Source organism: Carettochelys insculpta, chromosome 8 (genome assembly GCF_033958435.1).
Source record: "Carettochelys insculpta isolate YL-2023 chromosome 8, ASM3395843v1, whole genome shotgun sequence".
Lineage (NCBI taxonomy): Eukaryota > Metazoa > Chordata > Testudines > Carettochelyidae > Carettochelys > Carettochelys insculpta.
The window spans coordinates 62718598-62744335 of NC_134144.1; the positions used below are offsets into that span (position 1 = coordinate 62718598).

The following is a 25738-nucleotide window of genomic DNA, read 5'->3' on the forward strand; positions in this document are numbered from 1 at the left end:
CCAGCAGTGCCCTGCCCTCTGACCTAAAGGAACAATATGATATAGAAGGGGCCAAATGATCAGTAAAATATTTGGACGCACTCCAGCAAAGGCTTTAAAGTTAAAATCCCACAGATCTCCCTGTCTTGGTAATTGGTCTGCCCTCTCCCTGCTGTAGCAAACGGAGATGGTAGTGAAAGCAGGAGTCTTGCAGGTCAGTCACCCACTGCTGATTAAAAAGATGAGTAGACTGCAATGCAAGTGCCCCGTTGTAGAGGCGCAGAAGCTGACTTATACGCTGAAAAATCCATTATCCATTTAATGACAGGGCAGCAATCTATCCAGTAGTTCCATACATTGGCAGTCAGATAGGTAGCAACTTTAGAGCTCATTTATCTTGGGTTCACCCGTGCCCCAAAGAACATGCAACCTCTACATTATTTTCTGCTTTTAAACCAAGTTTTCCTCCTTCCCCTAACTCAACAACGTTAGATTGAGTTTTAACTTTGTTTTCCAACAGATCTCCCTTTGAACTGTTCATTCCTTCCACGTGCCTCTGCATGGTCCAATCCTCACTTTGTAAACCAGGAGACTGGCTGCTGCGTCTGATACCCCTTATCTCTCTTCCCTAGGTTCATGCTGTTCATCCCTCCTACTCTACACACCCTTTCTTTCCTTGTTTCTGCTTGTGTGATGTCTCTCTTGCTTACTTTAGTCTCTCTCTCCCTTGACTGTAACTTCTGGAAAGCTTTAGGTCATCTGTTTGGGCAGTACAAAGAAGGTCACTAAAAAGAGAGAGTGCCTCTGATAAACTGTTGTTACGGTCATGCTGCTGTTACGGTAGCTTAGTAGTCAAAGCTTCCAATTTGAAACACCTGAACTCCCTTGCAACAGAGTCCACATCCCAGCCAAGCTGACTCAGTTTTCCCCCTTCTGGGTTTGCTGTGCTAAAGTGCTTGGAATGAGACCATAAAATCAAGGCCCTGGGTCTTCTGTGTAGGCATTAAACATCCTCAACGCACAGGGGTTTGCTATGTAAGTTCCTTGGCCAAAATGTCCACTTCCTGCACTATTGTATTGCTTTGCTGTAGCTGGTAACTGCTCTCTGCCTCAGAGTTGCCTGCATATGAGTAAGGAAAGGGTTTGGCATCTCCTTTGGCTCAGTCAAAAGGCAATACTTCTATCATTAGTCAGCTAGATGGATGCCACCTCAGCAGTAGAAAGCGAGGAAATTCTCTCTCGTGTGTGTGTGTGTGTGTGTGTGTGTGTGTCGCACGCACATGCACAAAGTGTACCAAGCCTTCCTCTTTGTGTCCATCTAGTGGCTTGGGCTCTGTGGTTTGAACCTGAGTCCCACGGTTGAAAAGACTCAGTGTCCAGAGCCTGCAATGGAAAACATGTAGTGAAATTGTTGGGTCGTGACCACATCTTGAGTGCACTACAGGGTAATGTCGCTAGGAGAGGACACCCTGTTGCACTATGTTGTCCAACTGCTAGCAGCACACAGCAACCTCATGACTAGAAAGCCGGTAAAAGTAGTGGCTTTCTGAGCGGGATTGTACCCCACAGAGAATCAGCGGCTCTGTAAGAGCAAGAGCTGCAGATCAGGTGGGAAGGAACTGGCTGCTGGTTAGCGGGCAGCCTGAAAGCTAGGACAAAAAAGTGAACAGCCGCCTGCTGCAGGCAGGGGCCCAGCAGTAACAGGAGGTTACAAAACAGCACAGCATCCTGCAAGCGGTACTTGGGTAAATGCACACGTGTGTAGCAGGAGATCCGCAGCACAGCCAGAAGTCAGTTCTTTTGAGCTCTGTAGGTAGGGATTGATTGCTTCCTAGGCAAGTGGTGGACTGGAAGGAGTATCCTTAGCACCAGGTCTGGGGAATGCCATGTGCTGTAGGAATTCCAATCTTGCAGTACACTGACCGTGCTACCAGACATGCAGGAGGCATTGATTAGCCCAGCTTTTGCACCAACGCCCCATGAAGGCAACAGCTACATTCATCATGTATTTATATATAGCACAGCCTTGCAAAACTCACCAACAATGGGATGTTTTTAACAGATGACAGGGATGGTGGGAGGAGGAGGGGGCGTTGTTCAGTTGGCGTTGGAAGGGGAGAACAATGAGGTGGTGTGTCTGGGCTGGCAAATGTACACAGCAGTATGGCAAGGCAGGTGTGGCACTGAAAGCCTGCGGGGTGTTTTTTGGACACTCGTGGAAAGAAAACACTTGCACAGACGAGAATACAATCTGTACCGAGAAAAGCCTGGGGAATGGATGTGGTACACACACAGGCAGAGTGAGTGGGACCTTAAGGGCTGTGATTCGAGAAAACTCTTTCCTTTACTCTGTTTTATTGTCAGTCCCATCCTCCACTTTCCATTGCTTCACTCCAGTTAGCTCCCATGGTTCCCTGTGTCAGTAACCCTCTTCTCCTCCTCCCTTCCATGTCACCGCATGCACTTAAGCCAGAGAGGGACAGAGATAAAGAAACAGGCAGTCCTGTAGCTGTAAGTGTCCCGATAGGATCCCAGCTCCTGAGCGAGGGCCAGGTGGTTGGCAGTCTGGTGCAAGTGTCTCAGCAAACGTTCTGCTGTAACTAACCCAAGAAGCCACATTTCTGGATGCATTTGGCATAAGGGAAGAGGTCTGGATCTCTCAACTACTGTTCTTCTGCTAGTCTAATTGTGGAGACCTCTCTGAGTAGGTGGCTCCTTCAGCCAGGGTCTGAGTTTGTGTGTGAAGAGTTCCTCTCATATTTTGGTGTTTTTGCTATAGATTGGCCAAGAAGTAATCCTGCCTTCGTTCCTGTTCATGGCCCACATCCTCCACAAGCTCGAGAAGGGGAATAATAAAATAATTCTCAGAGCTCCAAGGTGGCCCAGAAAGCACTGGTTTGCCATCCCAACTCAACCTGCAGGACCTGATTGTTGTGTCAGAGCAGAAGAGATCACTGCTTCTCACAGACGAAGGGACCTGGTTGTACCCTTTTGGAGCCCCATAAAGGAACCTGAAAACAGGGCCAAACCTGTATGAGGAAGTGTCATCAGGTCTACCATAAGGAAAAGAGGAGGAAATAATCCTTCCTTCTCAAGGTTCCTTGTACCAGTTAGTCAAGCTAGGCAGTTCGGAATAACTAGTCACTCAGAACTTGGTTCAGGCCCTCCTGTATGGAGTCTGCCATGTAGCTGTTCCAAATCAATGAAAAGGGACATCACATGCACCTGTTCTGTCTTTTTCCCACCCCCAAGTGGAATTTAATTTTGTTATGTGCATGAAGATGGAGGTGATGTGTGACAGATTACCTTCAGCTCGGTGCAGGTAACAAAATTCATGTGGCAGGTGGATAAGGGGTTTGTGGTGTGGGAGGGGGCTCTGCTGTGGGGCATGGAGTTGGGGTGTAAGGGCTCTGGCTGGGGGTAGAAGCTACAGGGTGGAGGTGGCTTCAGGAAGAGTTTGGGGTGAAGGAGAGAGGGCTCCTCCAGCTCTCTGTCCTCACAGCAGCACCTGGGCTGGGGCGGTGGATAGAACATCTCTGCACTGTGGCAGCTCTGGGGCCAGGCTGCCCCAGCTGCAGCTAGGCTGGAAGGGGCTGCCCCAGCCACAGCTGGATCAGGGCCGAGCTGTCTGGGTGAGGCAGGCTTAGCGCTGGGGATTGGGTCTCCCTGACTGCAACAGGGCTGGAGCTGCTGTCGCTGTGGCAGGATCAGCCTGGCAGAGTTTGGGTCAGACCGCACTGCCTTGGCCGCAGCAAGCTGGAGAGCAGCCTGGGTGGCAGGTGGGGTGGGTCAGCCCTCCACCAGCTGCCACAGTTTCCCGTCCTGCGTGGCCTCCCTGGGTGCCTGCACAGGGCTAAATAGGTCGTTCTGTGCCCGTGCAGCCGCACAGCTTACAGGGAACTTAGATCGCCTGCCTGTAGGTTTCAGGGGAGAAACAGCACCTCAGCTGGCATCCTCCCCTGGGGGAGAAGGCCAAGCTTATTTCCACCTCCATCACAGCCCGTCTTATTTCTCAGGGTCAGTACCTCAGCTCAAAACAACCTTCCGCAGCTAGCCTGCTCCCTGAGATCCTGGCGGGGGGCCAGCTGGGGACTGCACTGAGCCAGCAAGAGTAGGGGAGGAGGGAGGAGGTCTGATCCTGCTCCTAGAACAACTATCTGGCCCCTAAAAGCTGAGGCACAGGGACAGTTTTCTTCCCTCCATCCCTCAACTGTCTCTACCCAGACTACTTCCTTTCTTCCCATGGCACCCGCCCCCCAGGTAAGTTTGAGACCAAACCTGAAATGTAAGGATGTGCTGTTCAAGGGGCGTTTCCTCACAAGCCTCAAAGGGCTGGCCTGCCCGGTTATGGAAACCCCCAACCTAAGAGACGGCTAGCAAATACCCAGGCGCACATACTGAGTGCAGTTTTTCTGCATCTCTACTAGAAACTGCTGCCGCCGCCCCCGTTAAGCGTTCCAGGTCTGCTGTTGACGCGAGTGACTGCTGAAAACAGCCTTGCAGTCTCTGACCTCTCTAATGCTAATAATAACAGGATTCCAGTGTGTAACATGACTCTGCACACTATCAGCATGCAGGAAAGTGGAAAAGATTTTCTCATTTGCCTGAGGAAGGAGTCCGTCCTTGCATCACACCCATTAGCTGCAACAGACTGCAGGGTATTTTTTGATCCTTCTGAGAGTATTGTTCCATTCAGGCAGTCAGCCTCGTACACCAGGCCTCCACTTAGCTGCCATTCCAGCTCCTTGACAGAGGAAAAGCGCAGAAAAGGGTGAATCACCATTAAATGATAATTAGCGCATGGGAGTGGCAAAGAACCCAGAACCAGAAAAGAAAATTGTAGCAGCCACACGGGACTTGAGTACGGGACTCAAGGCTCTGGAAAATATCCACGTGGCCTCTTAGGAACAGAGAGAGAAGAATAGTCATGAAAATAGCCTTTTTATCTGCCGTTACATCTGCCATCCTGGGCATTAACATTAGAGCCCCTTGCTTCAGTTTATAGACTCTGCTACCTCACAGTCATCATTGTACCTCCTTACCAAAGCTCTTTCTGCTGCATTAACTAGAAGGTGACACTCCAGACACATGGGTCCCAAATCCTCAGATTCCACCTTTATGACACTTTTATTACAAAAGAGATGCTGGTGAGGCGTTTCATTACTACAGCAGCATGCGTGCTGCCCACAGCCAATCCACACGCCTGTAGCTTGCATTGCAGTGGAGCAGCAAAGGAAACTAAACATCTCCTCTCCTTGGTCATAAAGGAAGAGAAGTGAGACCTTTGTACATCCCGTGCCTGTACAGACTACCAGGGAATCAGTCACCTGAGCAGAACATGGGAGAGCAGTGATTCAGCCACACTCCCTTTTTAAAGAAAGCACTTTCTCAAATGATAAACTCCTGCCTATTGTTTGCCAGCTTCAGGTTTGGCTTAGTCACCAGCCTTTTTTATAGGCGGAACAAGCCAGGGTGCCTGATAATTCCCATTATAAGGCCTTGTTTTCAGGTACATAAAAAACATTGCCAGGCTTTATCTATTGGGGCTCAAATTTCCTGTGTCAGGTGTCCACTTAAGGATGAAGAAATTTGGAAAAATGTAGCCAGAAGAGTTCAGCCATATCGAAGAGCAAACACGTTCTGCCCCTACTAAAAAATGTTGTCAGCCTTTCACTAAGAAGCTCTGCAGCTCCAGTGCTTTGGAGCAGGGCCTTGAAATGTGGCAGGAGCATGGTACGGGCCAGTGCTCCCTGTGAGCTGAGCAGTGGGCAGCCACCCAGGAGAGATTCAGGTGCTGCCCAGCTGATTAGCAGAGTGCCCACAGCCGTCCATAGTGGGCAGTGTATTTTTCTGTAGGTGGTTCCCATCCACACATGCCTGGGTGCACATAAATTTATTCCACCCATGGATGGGAAAAATTAGAGGGAACAGGGGCCCCCCGTCCACACTGCTTCCTGGAGCTCCCATTGGCTGGGAGCGGTGAACTGTGGCCAATAGGAGCTGCGAACAGTCGTACCTGCAGATGCTCAGGTAAATATAGCATCTGCTGCCCCCTTCTCTGGGGCTAATTCCAGAGAATCACGCCTGGACCATGGTCCACTTATTGCCCATTACTAGACCATCACAGTATAATTCCCCAGTGAGTCCATGCATGCTGAGCATACTCCAGTCCAGGGCTGAGCAGAACTTTCCTGCAGTTCTTGGCATCTGCCGGCCAGCCCAGGTCCAAGCACAAAGAACTGAGAGCAGCTCCTTGCTTTCAGGAGGGGGAAGCCACAAGGGAAGAACAGCTGGGCTTGTGGGGCGGGGGGATTAGTTTAGAACAAGGAACCTGGTGGTAGGGATAGAGGAGACCAGGACTGCAGGCTGACCACAGGGAAGGAGAAGGAGAGACAGACGGGGAACTGGGCGAGTGGGGACTGGCACTGTCTGAGCAAGGGGGCTGGGTCTGAAAGCTAGGTGGGAAAATGGGAGATGAGGGTTGAGAGCCCATGGGTAGAGAAAAAAAAGCCTGCCCTGTGGAGTGAGTGAGGCAGGGGTCCTCTGAAAAAAAAAAAGGCGTATGATGATCTAATCAAAGCATGTATCAGAATCAGTGTTACCTCTAATTTTTTCCATCCCTGTGCAGAATAAATTTTATGTGCACCAAAGCATGTGCACCATCAGTAGACACACATGCTGCCAGCTGTGGGCATTCTTCTAATCAGCCGGGCAGCATTTGACTCTCTCCTGAGTGGCCACTCCAGTGCTCAGCTTAGAGGGAACACTGATCATCATGCATACACACATGGGGTGCAGAGAAAGTTGCATGGACAGTTTTTGGCACTGATTGGTAGTGGATGTTTTGTGCTGAGGAAAAGGGGATGTGTTATTTCTTCCCATTCCACGTATTGCTTCCCCGCTGTGGGTTGCCTTTTCACATTTTGAACTTCTTGCAGACTAGTAGAGTTCAGGATCAAGCCACTTTGTATAAAAGGCCCTTTTCTTAGCTAAATCTGTCCCAGCTCCAACAAATACATGACACCTACTGTGTTCGTGAGGGAGACTCTTTCAGGTTTGGGAACGAAACTATATGACTTCTTTTTACTTGTAACAAAACAACTGTAGGTGAGGAGGGAATGGTTTCATCTGATATTGAAAACAGTGAAAGCTAATTTCATGAGTATAAATTTTACAATCCAAATGCCTCTTTCCAAATCTGATTATCTGTTAACTCATTAGAAAATACAAAGGAAGCTAACACTAGATGTTGGTGTTTTGCAATCTGAATTAGTAGGGAAATAAAAGATCCCAATTCTGTCATTGGATCCAAGAGGCTGCAGGCAGGGATCTGCCCACACATATCTGATTGCAGGATCCGGGCAGTAGATTGGAACAGAGATCACATCTTCCAGCATTTAGCTGGCCTAATGGGCCTGACCTGGGCTTCTAGGAATTGATGTAGTGCAAATAATCTGATCGCTTAGAGGGACCATATCATGCAGCAACTATGAGATCCTTTGCACTTTGATAATGATTTGATCCAGGATCTTTTATAGTGGTTGCTCAAAGCAGAACTAAAAGAAGTAAAAGGCAAGGAACTTGTTATTGGATCTGCGTAATGAAACATTGTATCTTCTAAAACAACCCCAGGCAGCAGAGTCTGGCTCGGACTGGTGAGGCTCTGTAGCTATCTATGTGCATGTTTGATTTGGCCCAGGGGTAGATGAGACACCTGTGGCTGGAGCTCTGATGTACTTTCAAACAGCCCATTGAAAATGCCTTGCCCTTACTTCCTGTAATAGACTGGGAGGGACAAACAAATGCAGCCATTTTAGCTTAGACATTGCAGCTTGCCCTTGAAAGAAGAGGCTGAATTGAAGAGAAGTAGATGTAAGAACAGGGATCAGCAATTCTGAGAGCTGTGGGGGCCTGTGCCTGCGGAGGCTCAGAGTAAACAAACTGTCTTGCAGCCCACCAGTGGATTACCCTGATGTGTGAGAGCAATAACAAAAATCAGGCCTTAAAAGGCAAAGTGGATTTCCTTAGACCATATTGGGCATCGTTGCGTTGAAGCAAAACTTACTGAGACCACTGTGGAGTTCTTCAGAACCAGTGGTACAATTTGGCTCATCATAGAAAATGAGAAACTTACCATAAAAGCAAAATATTTTAAAACAAAGCTTTTTCACGTGAATTTTATAAAGAAGCGTGGGTTGGTTTCTTCCCACCCCCTCCAACAAATGGAACCTGTTCATAGCCAACATACCTGCAAATGCTGCAGGCGATTGTAATCTAAACATTGCCTCACACTGCTGGTGCATAGGCACTTCTATTACTAACTAATATCTACAAGCAGAAGTGAAAGCGACAGCCTATTTTTGTTGTCCAAGAAGAGGATGAAAATGTGGTTCAGGAGCTGGATTTGGACTTGAGAAACTTGGATTCCTTTCCTGGTGCTACCACAGACTCCCTGCTTCACCTTGGTTGAGTCATTTTGTCTGTGTCCTTTTGCCTATAAAATGGGGATAACATATTTAGTTTCTCTCACTCTTTGCTGTCAGACCCATTTGGACTGCAAGCGCTTTGCATCAGGGAGCCTCACCTACTACGTGTTTGTGCAGGGCTTAGCCCTGCGGGGGGCCCCAGTCTTAGTTAGGGCATGTAGGAGCTACTGTTGCAAATAATAAATGTAGAAATGCAATAGGTGCACAGCAGTCAGGGGCAGACAAATTAGATTTTCAACGGTTATTCACATCTAATGGTCTAAGTAATTATTAATAGCATAGCCAGAGGAGTTGAGTTGGCTTCTGGTAACACAGCGCCGGTCGCTGCTTCACACGTGGTTTCCACGACAAGTTTAATTTTTAATTTCTCTCCCCTCGCCTCCGGACCTTCCTCAGTAAGACACTGAGGAGGCCTTTGGGGGATCCAGAGGGCTGAGAGGAACATGGATGTTGCTGGCTCATAGGAGAGAGAACGTGGGGTAGGTTGGACACAGGAGCAGTGGACCAGCAGGGGAGTAAAAGAGGCTGCAGAAGACAAGAGCAGACATGGCTAGTTGTGTAGCAGGGACTTAGGCTAGGGGGTGTCATCGAGGACAGATAGAGTGTAGGAGTAGAGCTCTGCGGGGATACTCATCCGCGGCTGCAAAAATGAGCCGCAGTATCGGTGTCCATATCGTCAGCTGAGGACACCGGTGGCTCTAACGTGGATATCCGCAGGCTTGCAGGGTGCTACATATGAGGGTTCAGTGGGCAGCGGAAGAGATGGTATAGAAGGAGGCACAGGAGACAGGCAGAGCTGTCCCATCCGTCAGATGGTTTGGGGTAGCTGCCACAGGCGCCACTGCAGCCGCTCTGAACCATCATGTGGATGGGACGGTTTCCCATAGTGGTGTTTGGCCAGGGTGGTTTGGGGGGATTACTTGGAGGGCCTGGTGCAGGACGGCAGCAGGGGTCAGCCGCTCCCCCCTGGCAGCCAGCTTCGCTCTTCTGCCATCTCCCAGCTGGGTCCATCTCTTTCACAATGGCAGCTGGGCCTGGAGTGACATGGTGGGCAGAGCGCAGCGGGCTGGGATGTGGTCACTCCATCTCCTACCGCCACGGTGAAGTGAAGCGAGCCGGTGGGGATATGGCAACGGAGCTGAGCCAGCTGCTGGATCACATCATGTCCCACAGGTCCTATCGATGCAGAGTGGGGCCAGGGCTGCCACCCCACACTAGGTCCCCCTGGGTCATATTGCTCAGGGGAGGGGGCTTCAGAGAAGGGGTGCAGTGGGGGCAGGAGGGGATGGAGCAGGAGCAGGAAGAGGCAGGGTAGGGATGGAGCTGGGGTAGAACTTAGGGGAAAGACAGGAGTGGGGGCAGATCAGTGGCAGGAAAATGTGGGGGAGGGACCTGGAGTGCACAGGGGGGTTGCCCCAGGCCCCACACCTCATTACGGACGGCCCTGATGCAGGGAAGCACAGGAGTCCTGAAAAGGCCCTGGAGAACCTGCAGAGGGGGTGCTGGACAGAGAGCCTGGGTGAAGGTATACAGGGAGCGATGGGTGCATGTGTTGCAGGGAGCTACGGGTGCGACAGAAATCCCAGCTGCTGTTCAAGGCATCCAGTCCCAGTCCCGTCATTTCTCTGAGACGTGCCACTTGTCAGGGCAACCTGCCCACCGTAAGCACTACAAGAATTTCCTGCGAACGCGGGCGGCTGTAAGATGGGCTGCTGAGCTTGGCTAGGATCCAGAAAGAGACTTTGATTTTAGGGTACCTAGCAAATAAAAGGGACAACGTTGCAACCCACAAAGCCAAGCTAGGTGCCGAGACGCCTATACAGTGGATGTGGGCAGAGAGGCGCCTTAGGATATGACCTGCAAAAGCCAGTATGTTCGGTGCCTCAACTAGCCAATGGAAGACACCAACCATTCCTGGTAAGCGCTCTAGACCCTGGATTAGGAGTTTACAGTGGGCTCCTCCTTCCCCGGCTCCCATGTTGAATGGGACGTGATTGGGCCCTGCATGTGACTTAGGTGGCCCAGCATCTGTCTTCTCATGGCTCATGAACTGCTCTAGACAAGCTTAGGGGAGAGATGGCAGTCTGCTCGCCTAGCCAGATGCAGCAACGTGCATGTGCAGAGGCAGAAATCTAGACACATAGGGGATATTTACTGTGCAAAAACTTAAACGTCAAGTGAGCTTAGGGTCCCACAGGGATTGTTGAGAGTTTTGTGGATCACAGTGGAGCCAAAACTGGGACCTGGGCAGCTAAACCTGAAACCTAACAGTCCTAATTATGGACACAGACCTGGAACCGCTGGGCTAGGTGCTGTATGGACACAGGATACAAAGATGACCCCAGCCCCAAAGAGCTTCCCGTCATAGGCTGAAATAGCAGTGCCCAACTCCATGCTTAATTTTAGAAAACAACCTTTGTTTATTTTTAAAATATTCTCCTCTGTCTTATTTTCAAATGCTGTTTAATTAAGTGATGCTTTCATTTTTTCTTCCTTTTGAAACCAAGTCATGGGAGGCTGAGATGCTGTTTGTTATTCCGGAGCATTGCAAATGTCCTTGTTTGTTTTGAATGGCAGTTACAGGACAGAAATGTCATGCTACAAAAAGACTGTCATCCAGCACAGTTCACGATCCTTTTGGGAGTGCTATGAATGCTTTTGAGGTGCTTTAGGCTTATGATGAAACGAGTCCCTAAGGTAACCTCCGTTCCATCACCTGGAATGCTAATTTCTATTCATTTGCCTAAGAGCTAGAGAAACGTGTCTTTGTAGAGTCCCATTTTGTACATACATTTTATTATTTATAAGGGGATGGTCGTGGAATGAAGGCAGCAGAATTGGCACAGGCTTGGGTTTTACTCCTTGCTCTGCTGTTGACTCATTGAGTGCTCTTCAGCAAGTCATTTAGCCTCTGTGGGCTCAGTCTCCCCACTGGTGATAAAATTCTAGTGACTGCTGTGAGGCTGCCATCATTAGTGTTTGTACAGCTTTGCAAGTTGCTTGAGTCACAGGACTGGAAGAGACCTCAGGAGGTCATCAAGTCCAACCTTCTGCTCACAGCGGGACCGATCCCAGCTGAGGCTGGGTCTGCACTGGCTGCAGAAGATGGAACACTTAGGTTCAATCTTCCGGGGTGCCATTGGGCGCATGTCCGTAATGGTGCATTCTGGGGTCAGTGTCGACCCCGGAACTCCTTGCGGGCCACAAGGATTAAGGAGCGTCAGCGGGAGGAGCATGCCCGTCAACATTCTGCAGTGAAGACAGGGACCAATGTCGGCAGCGGCAAGATCATTTTTAGGTATGCAACTGGCATACCTGAAATTGCGTAACAGCCGTCGACATTCCCAGTAAGTGAAGACGTAGCCTAAATCAGGGCAGTGTAGTTACGCCAAACACTGAAACCTAGGTGAGACCTAAGCCCTTCCTCTGACGGGATTTTTTAATGTGGGGGTTGGGGGTGGAGCATATTTTTTATTGCTTATTCAAGGTCTGGTGCTAAAGCACTTGACTAAATTGGAACAGGCAAGTGCTGTGTAAGCTGCCTCACGCGCCTCTGCCCAGATACATTCATTGTGACTCTAGATGCCAGCTCTGAATCTGAATAACTAGGCCAAGTTGTTTGCTGCTCTTACAAAGTACCCAAACGTGGACTAGGAGGACACCCCCAACCTCAGGTCCACCTGTATTTAATGGCAGTGGGCTTGGTCTGCTTGCAAGCATAGTGCTGCATTTCCTGCTGCTGGTAAGGGAAATGTCGTGGCCCCTCTCCTCTGGGGGGCGGGTTTTGCCACGGTCTCCTCCCAGGGCACAGCACCTCAGGGCACAAAACAGCCTTGCAGGGGCCCATCCCCAGTACTGTCCTTGCGCCTCAGTTCTGTGACTGCAGCCCAGGATGTGAAGTCACGTTCCCATTGCTGGGGTTAAATTTATTCCATCTTTAGGAACTGCAGCCTGTTTCAGTTTCAGCCTCACTCCTGGCTCCCCCTCCAGGGACCGCTGAGCCAGGCAGCTCTGCCAGTCTTCTGACTGCCTCTTGGAAGGCTTTTTCTCCTCCTGCCTAGATTCGCAGTCACCCTTAAATGCAGGATCTTAAAGGCACCTTGCTATGGACAAGGTCTGGCTGGTTCCAGCTGCCTTTCTGGGCTGGAACAGGTCCAGAGCACCCTGTTAGGGTGCAAAGGGCCTCCACCCCGCCAGTCACAAGGCTGCTGCAGTTTTATAGCACCGAGAGTAAGTTTGGGGTGAGAGAGGCAGGCAGAGGACAGAGTTGGGAAGTGATCAGTGGATCTTTGACTGCACATGCTCAGAGGCCACAGCAATGAAGTCTCACAGCTACTTTGCTCCTTTAATTCATACCCACATGGTCTGGAGCTCTCTCCTCTAATAGCAGTGGCTGGTCTACAGATAGATGGTTTCATGAGCCTGCTACAGCCTTGCCTAGGAGAAATGGTTCTCTGAGCTCAAGCAGTAGCAATTTCTGCTTTTTGGATCCAAAGGATCTGAGTTCGAGCCTTGCTGCCAGTGAGCCCTGCAGAGGACACAGCTCCATGCACCTAGTTTGCAGGTTCAGGGGAATCCTTCCTGCTCGAGTATCATGGGTTCCCACACACACCCCATTTTGTTCTGGCTGCATATGTGTAGGTAGCATTTGCCACATTACCATGGGTTGTGTCTATCATATGTAGGCTGAGACTGGGAGATAAAAGGTTTGGCAAATGCTCTTTGCAGTGAACTTGTCCTTTGTGCTTTAGCTTAAAGGGATGTCACACGGAGACATGGCAAAACCGCTCCTTGCTTGCCAGAATGTGGACAGCAACCCAGACCTGGCCCCGCCTGCTGGCCGAACCATCGGGATCCTGGGAAGCGGCGACTTTGCACGCTCGTTGGCTACACGTCTGCTGTGCTCAGGTTTCAAGGTGGTGGTGGGCAGCCGCAACCCGAAGCGCTGCGGGGGCCTCTTTCCTTCTGCTGCTGAAGTAACCCTCCAGGAGGAGGCTGTCAAGAAGACGGATATTATTTTTGTGGCAGTTTTCCGGGAACATTACTCCGCGCTCTGTGACCTGACGGATGTGCTGGCTGGCAAAATACTCGTGGATGTCAGCAACAATACTGAAATTAACCACCACAAAGAATCAAATGCTGAGTACTTGGCTTCACTTTTCCCAGCTTGCACTGTCGTCAAAGGATTTAATGTGATATCTGCATGGACCTTACAGTCAGGTCCCAGAGATGGGAATAAGCAGGTATGGTTCTCTGGTACTAGCAGCCAAATCCCACAGTCCTTATTCAGGGAAAAATTTCCTGGACTTCAGAGTTTGGGATCTGTCAATGTTAGTTTAGTGCTTTACTAACTGAGAGAGATGAGCGCTAAGGGACAGAGCAGAGGATGGGGAAAAGACCAGAAATTGCCAAGATTTGATCCTAGCACTGACCGGGAAACCATTTGTGGCCTGAGACAAAGGCTATGTCTACACTAGGCAAAGTAAGTCAATCACAGATATGCAATTCTAACTACAGCTGTTGCTTAGCTAGAATTGACCTGTCTGTACTCGGCTTACTTGGGTGTCCATACTGAGCAAGGTTGACGAGAGAGTTTCCCCCGTCGACCTCCCTTACTCCTTGCATCTCATGAGGAGTACAGGGGTCTGTTGCATCCCCTGAGAGGTCAATTTCATACGTCCCCACTAGATGCATGAAATCGAACCCCAGAAGATCGACCCTGAGTGGGTCAATCTTCCAGGGTAGTCTAGATGTAGCCAAGTTCATTTTATTTCTCCTCACAGAGGTGAGCTGGGAGGAGCTGTTCATTTGTAAGGTACTGCGCCCCTGCTAAAAGCACCACAGGCAGAGTAGCTTTGTTCTTTTAAGGTGGGATGTAAGTATTTTTTAATCGAGGCCAAAACTGTACTGCCAGCCGATTTTAGTAAGTGGGAAGATGACCAAAAGTACTCAGGAGTTTCCTGACTTCCGTATCTCCTCTGTGTCATCTATCAGAGGAGGAAAAAATGGGTATTTGGCTCACAGCAACAAAATGAGGTATAACTGGCTTTGTAAAGGGCTTGTGATCTTAGGGTAGAACGGTCCATGTAGGTGCAGCATATTTTGTGTGTGTGTATTTACTGGGACTTACACACATCTAAATGAATGCCTCCTCCTGGGCTGCGTGCACTCTTGGCATCTGTTAACAACAGCGTATGAAATGGCCATGTTGCTCTTACGAATCTAGGCCCTGTTAATCCAGATTCCTTCCCAACTGTCTGCAGAATTTGCTTTACTTCTCTATTTGCCCATTAATGTCTCCTTTGGGTCCCTGCAGGTCTTGCTTTGCTGTGATAATCAAGAAGCCCGGCGTACAGTCGCTGAAATTGCTCAGGTGATGGGGTTCACCCCCGTGGACATGGGCTCCTTATCTTCGGCTTCTGAGATCGAGAATGTTCCCCTACGCCTCCTCCCCGCTTGGAAAATCCCTGTCTGTCTGGCCCTGGGTCTCTTTCTCTGTTTCTACACCTACAACTTCATCAGACACGTCTTGCACCCATACATCCGGGAACAGAAAAACAAGTTCTACAAGATGCCAGTGGAAGTGGTCAATAACTCGCTGCCCTGCGTAGCCTACGTCATGCTGTCCCTCGTTTACCTACCCGGCGTCCTGGCAGCCTCTTTCCAGCTGTACTATGGCACCAAGTATAGACGCTTTCCCGACTGGCTAGACCAGTGGCTGCAGCACAGAAAGCAGATTGGCCTCCTGAGTTTCTTTTGTGCGGCCTTGCACGCTGTGTACAGCCTCTGCTTGCCCATGCGCCGATCTCATCGGTACCAGTTAATTAACGCAGCCGTCAAGCAGGTAATACCTTCAACACCCATGGCATGGCATGACATGGCATAGTCTTTCACATCTGCCCAAACCCTGGGGAGCAGATCTAGGAGTAGTGCCATAGGTTTCGCTTTCCTGTTACCCTAATTTCCATGAGAGACCACCCCAGGGTTACACTGATGAGTATTTTATTAAATGCCGCTATTGGATTAAAGGAAAAAGGGGACCTAGCTTTCAAGCACATACCCTCCTGCGCTCATTCACTTACACAGGCAAACTCACACAGGTGAAGAGTTGCATAGGGACAGCAGAGGAGGCCGAGGCATAGCAGATCCAGTGTGTCTGCCTGCAGTCATGAATCCAGATCAGTGAGCTGATCATATGAGCCCCTTGTCAGTTTGCTTTCTTGTCAGCATAGTCTTCAGGAGCAGTCAGCACCTTCCATCCTGGGGAGAGGGGTCCAGAGCCTCCTGCCTGACCAGCCAGCCGAGACTAACTCCTGGAGAGTGGTGATGGCAAGAAGAACTCCTATAGCTACGCACCCATCATCTTATATGTTTTGGTCCATAGCTTTTTTCCTGACCCACTGCCACAGGACTCCATATGACCGTGAGTCATCAGCTAACAGCAGATGGGACCTCTTTCTCTGGTGGGTTTTTTGCAGGGCTCAGCTCCCATTATTCTCTGGCCATCAAGGTACTGCTGGCAATTGGTTGTCCAGACAGGCTGGCTTCAGGGGCTGATTCCATTTGACAGCCACATTGACACATTCCTCACTTACACAAAGGAAAGCTCACTCTAGACAAAGCAATTTCTTTTATAAAGGAAGAGCCAGGATTTCTTACAGATTTATGGTATCTATGAACAATTTCTTTTAATACTAACTTAATATAGACCTAGCAGCTGCTACAAAACAAAGCTTTCAGAAGGTTAAAGGACATACATGTGCATTATACTGGACTGAGTGGCGGTTTTGTACAGTGTCGCCAACCTTTGTATCCCACCAAATGAGACCCGTCTTGTGTGAGTTATTAGCTGTCCATATGCCCCATTCCCAGAGGTGATAGTGGGCCACTGCAGAATAACAGGTCAGCTTACAACTTATACTTACAGCTCCGATAAGCCATGGTAAGTGCCATTTCCAGCAAGAAGTTCCCAGGCTCTTGTGTCCATTTAGAGAGTCAAGCTCCCACTGCCATTGCTCCCAAGAATAACGTCAGCAGGCTCCATCTCGTGTCTTCGTGGAGTGCTGTACCCCAGGGAAGTTTGGAAGTATTGGAGGCAGAGTGGGGGTGGAAATCCTAATCCAGTGTTGGGGGTGGGCTCCCCAGGTTGTGAATATTGCTCCATCTCCCACGGCATGTTACAGGTTGAACCTCTCAAGTCCAACACCCTTGGGACATGACCAGTGCCACAGCAGAGAATTTGCTGAACCATGGGAAGTCAATATTGTATAGCAGCATTTCCAGCACTTCCACTGCTTACTGGGCTCTTAGCAGACATTTAGGGATAAGTGACAGCTAGATAACAGCACAGAACACTGAGAGCCAGGACCAGTGGCTGGAAACAAACTTTACGGGACCACAGGAAATTTGGCCACTCCCATGATAAGTGGACAGCCAGCTAAGTAGAATCATGCCAGATTACGGGTGTTGCTGGACTAGAGAGTGCTGAACTAGGAGAGGTTTAACCTGTACTTGCAGGATTGCAAGCCTGGACACACTGCTTGGGCCCATCTATGTAAGTCTGAGTTCACAGATCCTTTGTGGGGTTCCCCAGTGTTGTCCCTTTTTACCAGGCTGTCTGGGAAAGGGTAGGAGGATGGGTGGGAAATGCCAACGCACCTAGCCCACTGCTGGCATTGCTGGAATTCTCCTTTGAGAGGTCGTTGCGCTAATCCCAGTGGGCGGACCCACATGAGAGTAAACTAACTCTGCTCATGGGAAACTGCTCTTTTGGGGCGGTGTCTCTTGCTGTGCCATGCTCTTTGCTTTTTTGCGGGGGAGGTGCTCTCACTCTCACCTGTGCTTTCCATCCGTGCCATTCACAAACCAGTGCCAGACAGGATTTCTGTGCTGATTTCTCTGACACCTCCTGTTTTCCAGCCACATCCCTGCTTAGTGAATTAAGACTATTTAATGAGATAAATGGATTGTTCTAAATGTTGACCTCTGCCCTACAGTATAAATCTCATCTTGGCTTCAATTAGCTTGAGCAGTTTTCCTTGTAAGTGCACTTTAAATGAATACAATTAGGAGGCCACTTTGTATTCAAAGATCTGTACTTTTGCTCTTGCCTTTTAAACTGACTTGGCATGTTAAGTGCAGTTCTAAATGCAACTTCAGGGCTTGCTCCTGCGGGTGCAGAGTGGCTGAAAGTCCTGTGGAGGGTAATAGGAGCTGTGGAGACTCAACACCTCTTAACATCAGGCTGTGAACTGGATATAGTGGCTCATATAGGCTAGTCTGTCCTGTTCCTTCCAAATAAATTTCCTCCGGAAAAAGCATGTTGGTGGGACAGAGTGAGGGAGTTTCCACTGCTGGTGCTGTACCTGTTCTGTGGCTCAGTGACCACAGGGTTAGAACTCCACAGCTACGGCTAAACAAAGCTGAGGGAGATTTTCTGCGTGTGGTAGAGAGGCTATGACACACTCTATTAAACTGTTCTGATTCCATCCACAAGAAGACAGTGGTTCATGTACGCTAGTCAGTTTATTAAATGTATTATTCAAATTAAAGCAGAACAGAACACCCCAGGAGGCCACTTTCAGTCAATCAGATTCTTTCTGGCACTAACCGCTTCGTGTAGAAAAAGCTGCTTAATCTTCCTTGTTGTGCCAGGTCATGGAGAAGAAGATGGATGCCTGGGTAGAGGAGGAGGTCTGGAGAATGGAGATTTACATCTCTTTCGGAATAATGGCTCTGGGCCTGCTGTCATTGCTTGCCATCACTTCGCTTCCTTCCATCGCAAACTCTCTCAACTGGAGGGAATTCAGTTTCATTCAGGTACAGTCAACATTTGCCTATTCTACTTTTAAAGACACGATGAGAGCCAGATCCTCCACCACAGCATGCCACCTGCTTCCTTGTGGCAGGAGCTGAGCATGGGGCCCTGGGACGGACTCTTCCTGGCAGCCAGCAGGGCCAGCCGAGAACTGCTGCAGCTGGCAGTGGGGAGACCTAGGGGGCATGGTCCGCTGCTCCACCCAGCACGTGGGCTTTGGGTCGGTGGATACTTCACCCTCCTCTCCCCACACTGCCCAGCAAGCGCTAGAGAGCAGGGTTCCAGGGCGCGCAGTGAGGAGATGGAGTCTTGTCCTGTGACCACACTTCTGCTCAGCCTGCGGAAACAGGTCCACTCTGCAGTGCTAGGGGACTTGCCCTCTCACATAGAGGGCCGGGCGACCTAGCCTTTACTCTGCAGGCTGTCGGGTTTCTTCTTGCCCCTGTGCGGTCCTGTGGCACCTGTTACCAAGCTGGCAGGCTTTGTGCCTGTGAGTGACTCTGCGACTCTGCCACCCTTCAGTGCCTTGTCTGAAACTTCCTCTCTTTGGTTTTTCCCTTGCCACGTTTGAAGGGGTTAACTCTAATTTCTGGCAAACATTTCAGCAAAGGCTTTGCCTGCCTACAAATCCTCCTGCAGGATCTGCTGGATTGCTCCAGCCCAAACCTTGGCGCTGGTAAACCACTCTCACATTAGTCAGAAATGCAAAATACCTTTTAGCTTATTGTAGTCCACCTCCTGGCCAGGGCAGAAATGTTCCCTCCTGGGGGCTCGCCCCCCCACAGAGAGAGCTGTCAAGCGTAATGTGATGACAGCGTGGTGTGGAGCGTGCAGAGAGCATTGGGACATGCCAGGAGGAAAGTGCCATGGTAGTACAAGCGTTTGTGATTGCTGCAAGCAGAGCACCTCAATCATTCGGGCTCTAAGAGAGTGGTCCTTATGGCATTCAGCAGAGGAAGGGCATTGGGTAGACAGGCTGGCTAGGCTGCAATTGTCACCAAAGTCTTAACTCTGGGATTTATGCCTCAGATTGTCCACCCTAAGGACAATAGCGACAAAGGTATATAAGGCTTTCGGAGAGTGATGGGGTTTAGATCAAAGTCAGGATTCCCCCGTTAAGGGCTCCTGCTGAATCCCTGGTTGACAGGAAGCCCATGAGACCTGCAGCCCTGAGGAGTTAACTGCAATGTTAGAATCTTAAAAATAGAGGGAGAAGTGGAGATTTGACTCCAGCACCTGGAGACTTGTTGATGGGTCACTGCAATCTGGTTCGTGGCGCCTGGCGCCTGTGGAGCTGACTATGCTGGGAGCGCACAAAGGAACAGTGCAGCATTTCCATGACTAATGCTTGACCCTGCTATGGTGCTTTAATGAACACTAGCTCATGGAGCCTCACAGCAGCACTGTCATGATGCAGGTGTAACCCCAGAGCCACTGCGACCACTGACAAGCTGAGGGCCAGCTGGCTTAGCTCACTCTGTAGAGCACATGGCTTTAGTCCCTAAGGTTGCAGGTTCATTCCATCCTACTGACCACCTGGGTCCACTGGTCTTACCCAAGCATGTATTGCCCTGAGGGTACTGGTGGGTTAAAACAAGCAGCATGGCTGTGATTTATCCTGGGCTTTCCCACGAGCCAGCCAGGCTTTAAGGGGAATTCCTCTGACAGGGCTGTGTTCATAGGCCACCCTGCCTCTCATTGCAACAGGTCAGTTCCCTCCTTTGATCTGCATTTTCAGGGTTTGGATTGTCATAAGGGAGTCCTTCCATTGCAAACCCCACTTGCATTGGGACTCCTTTTTAAACACCCAGAGAAGTATGGCTTTTCTGGCCTTGGGATAAAGCACTTAGATACCCAGTGATGGGCTCAGTGCAAGAGCTAAAATCAAACAGAATAAGCATAAGTAAAATATCCTGACTATTTCTACAGGCCGGGGCTGCTCTGCTCTAATAGAAAGGCGACACTGGCACGTTTCAGGGTAAATGTTCCAAAGTATTCAAGCCCCATTTTCAAACAGGACTAAGGGCTGTAAGGATAACATTTTCTACAGTGCTTAGGAGCCATGGTCTAAAAAGACTCAGAACCTCAGTCCCGCTGACGTTCACTGAGACTGAGAGTCTCCTAAGTGCCTTAGATACATCTGAAAATGGGACTTGGGCACCCAAGTTCACTTTTGAAAATATCGCCTGTGGTCAAACCTTCCTCCTTCCAGAGTTGTGGACCAGGCTGCATGCAAGCTGCCTGCTCCCCTTCACCACGGCAGAGCATCTTGGGACATCTACACTTCAGTAAAAGACCTGCAGCACCATCTGCGGCTTATCTGGGTCAGCCCCCTGGGGCCCAGACTACAAAGCTGTAAAATTATGGGGACTCAGAGGCCAGGCACCAGCCTGAGCAACAAGGTCTACACTGCCCCAGCTGCTGAAGCCCTTGTCAGCTGACCCAGGCTCAGACTTGATGCATCATGTTTGTTATTGCAGTGTAGATGATGGGCACGCACATGGATTTGGAAGCCAGAAAAGCTGTCTCTTACTAGTGCATTTAATAAGTATGTGCCCTTTGGCAGCCATTCTCATTTCATTCTAACAATGTGTTAGCGTTGGTATCAAACAAATAAATAACTCCCTGTTCCAAAATAGCTCCCCAGCACTGTGATTGGCTGGCTTGGTGTATGGAAATCCTTGCTCACTACCATCTATTTCAGTAAGTGCAGGATAACAATATGACTTTGCAACAGAAGCCACTCAGCTAGCTGAAATGCAGAAAAGACAGAGGTGTTGAGATTTACTGTGGAAATAAATTATCGGAGAAACTATCTCAATCTTTTTTGAAATGCTAATTTCTCGATTTTCCAACAATCAGTTTTTGAATTATTAATTTAAGCGAATTGCCAATGCATTTCTTGATTGTTGAAGAAATAAACACAATAATAATAGATGCATTTACTATCCTTGAACACTAGGTGTAAAATTACATGTACCAATGGCATGTGTCTACCCTGCAGTATTTATTTTTTCCTGCTGAACTAATGCATGGTGGGATATAATATATTCTTGTTCATTGAGTCTACATGTAGTCACCATACAATGCAGAATGCAATCTAAGTACTTAGGGGTTATAACAAACTTGAGACTTGCATAGTTCTACACATTCAAAAAAATATACAAAATGTTTGAAAAGAGTGAGAGGTTTGAAAAGGTGCAAGTTGCGTATGTCAGTATCAAACCTGCGTTCCCATCTTGGCCTCAGCAGTGAGGTGTTTAAAATGAAATTCCAAATTAAGTACTCTTGACTTGCTCGTTTTGAGGCAAATCGAATTGGCAGAGGATCTTATGGGAGTTCTGTCTATCAGCAAAATTTTTTTTAAATTAATCTGTTCATTATTTTGTTTCAGTTCTCAGCTAGATGGTTTCAGGCCTCATTTAGTAATGTCAGCACCATATATTTCTTGTGTCTAATTTTGCCACTTTATTAAAATATATTTTTGGTGCTTAACTTAGCCATAAACTTGCTTGCACGTGCAACCTTAAAGAAAGAACACCCTGCTTGTGCTGTTGAACAATCCCAGAGGATCTGCTATTTTAAAATAAATTTTACAGTAAACTTTGCATATCTCTGCATTTCAGATTAATGGGAAGGGTATATGATATAGACATGGCATTTTTGTCTTCATAATGGTACATGTGCATAACTTAAATGGAGAAATTTTTGGTTTTCTTTTGTATTTCATTTTCCTCAGGGTGCTTCCGTTTTAAAATTGTGACTCAAATGGCACACAAGGCTTCCGTGTTCATCATTTTGGAATGGCTTTCAGATTGAAAAATGGGGGCGTGTGGGTGTCTTTGCTTCTTAACTTCCAGCCCTGCAGACGCCTCCTGGAATCTGAATGTCAGTCACAGCTGGCTTCTTTGTGGCTCAACAAGCATCAGAAATCAAGATGGGAAATTATGGGAGAGCCAGAATGGAGCCCAGCTCAATCCCCTGTTGCTCTAGCACTGCAGAGTCAATAATGGGAGTAAAAGGGAGCAAACGTATCTTGGTCAGAAAGCAAAAGAACATGGACTACAGCAGCACACAGACAAGTCTAAATGAGTTGTGTGAGACAGCTGTTAGCCATGGTCACTGCTGCCTCCTGCCTGGAAGGCTCCCAGATAATATTATGAGAGTGGTAAAAGGACCTATATACTGTAGAAGACGTGGGAAACGCACTGAGGCTGTGGCCACACTAGCCCCTCCTTTTGGAGGGGGCATGGTAATGTGGCACTTCGGCAGATGCTAATGAGGCACTTCCATGAATAGGCAGCATCTCATTAGCATAATGACGGCCACACGTGCTTCAAAAGTGTCGCTTTCAAAACACACACTGCCCATGTAGCCAGTGGGGTTTTTGAAACGACTCCCTGATTTCGAAAGCTCCTTGTTCCCAAAACCAAATGGGAAGAAGGGGTTTTGAAATCAGGGGGCCGTTTCGAAAGGCCCCTGGCTACACGGGCGGCATGTGTTTCGAAAGTGGCACTTTCGAAGCATGTGCGGCTGTAACTATGCTAATGAGGTGCTGCATATTCATGACAGTACCTCATTAGCATCTGCCAAAGTGCCACATTACCATGCCCCCTCCAAAAGCAGGGGCTAGCGTGGCCACAGCCTGACTGGGTAAGGAGATACTGGTTTTACACAGCAGTGGGTTTCAGATCCCAACATGACCCCCGCAAGCCCAAGGCAACCTGGGCAGGAAGACGGACTCTACAGGTCTCTTGTGGCTGTGTAGATGTATCTGAGGCCAGGTGTACACTAGGAGGAAAAAAAATTGATTTAAGATAACACAACGAAAATCGCGTAATTGGAGTCGGCGTATCTTAAATCAATTTTTGCTGCCGTCCTCGCCGTGGGAGGTTGATGGGAGAAACTCTCCCATTGACTTCCCTTACTCTTCATGACTGCAGGGCATGCTGGGGTTGACAGCAGTGCCCTGAGCCCTTGATATAGCAGTTCTCCCCAGGTGCACCAAATCAAATCCCAGAAGCTCAACCGCCAGCAGTAAGTACAGCCGTGCCTGTAGAGTGACTTGGTGTCTGAGCTTATGTGCATGTTTTAACCACTAGGCAATGCTGATCCCACACATGGACACATTCACGCAGTGGTTCCCAACAGGAGTTCCAAGACTGCCATGCTTGTGGTACTCGTCATCCAATATTCGCCACATTCGCCTCCCCCTCTAAATAAATGCCCTCCGCCTCCCCCAGATTCAGGCACTCCCAGCCCCTGCCAAATAAATGCCCTCCTCCTCTCCCAGAGCCAGGCACTCCCAGCTACTTCCCCTGCTCTAACTGAATGCCCTCCCTCAGAGCCCCTCAGCCTCCGTGTTCTGATTCAATGCCGGCGACTAACCAGAGCCATTGGAGCTGCTACCAGGATTGGGGCAGCCGCCAAGGCCGGCACGCACGTCTCCCCCCAAGTGCTGGGGTGCATGCGCGGAGCGAGCAGACAGCACTCGCCACCTGCAGCTCTCAGGAGGAGCCATATTTAAAGGCTCCAAGAGCTGCATGCGGCTTGAGAGCTGCAGATTGGCCACCCCCATATTCAGCACAACGCAGTGTCCTAGTCTCCACGTGGTGAGTAGCGAACGTATTGGACACCACAGCTGTAGCCAGTAGAGGGCAGTAGCACACAACACACGCATTGTCGGAGGACAAAGGGCCCATTAGGATGTGTCTACGCAGAAAAGTTATTTTAGACTAACAGCGATTATTATGAAAAAACCTTGCGAGTGTCTATACAATGCAAGTGCTATTTCAAAATAGCAGGTGGCTTATTTCAAATTTGGCAAACCTCATTCTATGAGGAGTAGTAGCTATTCCAGAATAGATATTTCAGACTAGGGGCTGTGTAGACAGGGAATAGGGGCTATTTCAAAATAAGCTATAGTGTGTCCTAAGGCGCTAATCCGAAATAGGCTCTGTTGGGTCAGGACGCTCTATTTCAAATAGCAGAGCGCTATTTCAATGCGTGGTTTGTGTGTAGATGCACTATTTTGAAATAAGTGATTCCAGGAAATCTCTTCCAGAATAGCCTATTTTGAAATAACACTGCTGTGTCGACCTAGAGCCTTACAGTCCAAGACTCCCACTCCCACTGATGGCAGGGAGAGCTGCATCAGGTTCAAATAGCACTATTGTATTATAGATGCTCCTTTGACCAGCGTTGCACTCTGAGGAATTTCTACTACAATTCTGGACTGAGTTCTGCCTTACCTAGGAATTCCTTGCCTATTAGCATTTTATTTCACATCACAAGGTTAATGCCATTTGAAGGCAGGCTGTTTTTCATTTAATACGAATTGTGCTCCTTTGTCTGCTCTTCCTCTAACTTTTGCTGCTGCTTTACTTCTACCAATAGCTGTTCAAAAAGAAACTGAAGGTGGGAAAAATAATTACCTTTGGCCTCAAGTGCCATATTCTATTGGCAAACCCTTTAGGTTTAACTCTCTGACTACTCTGCCTCATGCAAAATGCTATTGCTTCACTTTGTCCATTTATTCCTCACCATTTTAAATCTTTCCTCTGAAAGATTAGTCACAAGCTGGTAGTTCCTGCCACTTTTCCCCCAGGGATGTTGGCTGCCAGGGAGCGCTAACAGCAGATAAATGATGTATGAGCCCTGATGACTCAGTTGCTGCTCTTAGGCGCACTGTGTCTTTCAGCTGCAATCACAGCACATTCCGGCTAGTTATTCTTAATTCTCCCAATAAGATGAATCTCTCCTCATCTAGTTGGGTTGGGGCAGAGGCTTGTTATTGCTTAGACTAGGAATTTGATAAGACCGAAAGTAGGAAGGAAGGCTGGTGTATGGGATAAGGTGCTAACGGTGGCATTCCCAATACATGTTCAAGTCCTTTCTCTTCCACAGACTTCCCATAGGGCCGAGGAGAAGGTCGCAGTCTGTCAAAATCAGAAGAGTGTTGTAAGGCTGAGGTTCATGAATGCCTATAAAATGCTCAGAATGATGCGAGTCATTTAAGCACCTAGCTACGTACCGCTTACAAGGAAGTACGCTCCACAGAGCTGCTTTCTTCTCCACTTCCCAGTCACTTATAATGCCCCATTAATGACACCACAGGAGAGGTCCCTTTGGTCTGTTTTGTTGTTATGAACAAAGTCACTTTTGAGGAATCTGGTAAAACTGGTCCCTAACACTCTCAAACTAAGAGGAAACATTTTTAGAAGGAGCAATTTCCCAGCCAATTATTTGCCAAATAAGAGGATTTGATCTTTACTCTGCCCCATTATTCCTGCTGTCCCCCACCATCACCTGACATAGCTTCAGAAAGGCATTGTTTCTTGGTGTGACTAACAAGAGGTCTTGATCAAGATGGGCAGCAGGGACTAAAGATAACTCCAAAGTTCATATTTAGACTCCTCATGGGCCCTGTGACTGCAGGCTGTCCAGGCATCTTGGA

The 25738-nt window shown here is 48.8% G+C and overlaps 1 protein-coding gene across 5 annotated transcripts in view; it reads left to right on the forward strand.

Moving 5' to 3' along the window:
- The window catches only part of STEAP3 (STEAP3 metalloreductase), a 52280-nt gene that overhangs the window by 12984 nt on the left and 13558 nt on the right, over positions 1-25738 (forward strand). For all 5 annotated transcript variants that reach the window (XM_075001009.1, XM_075001008.1, XM_075001007.1 and 2 more), the window contains 3 exons: positions 13217-13708; positions 14782-15309; positions 18120-18284. In XM_075001009.1, the coding sequence (XP_074857110.1) occupies positions 13226-13708; positions 14782-15309; positions 18120-18284 (1176 nt within the window). In that variant the 5' untranslated portion in view covers positions 13217-13225. The remainder of the gene's footprint in view (positions 1-13216; positions 13709-14781; positions 15310-18119; positions 18285-25738) is intronic.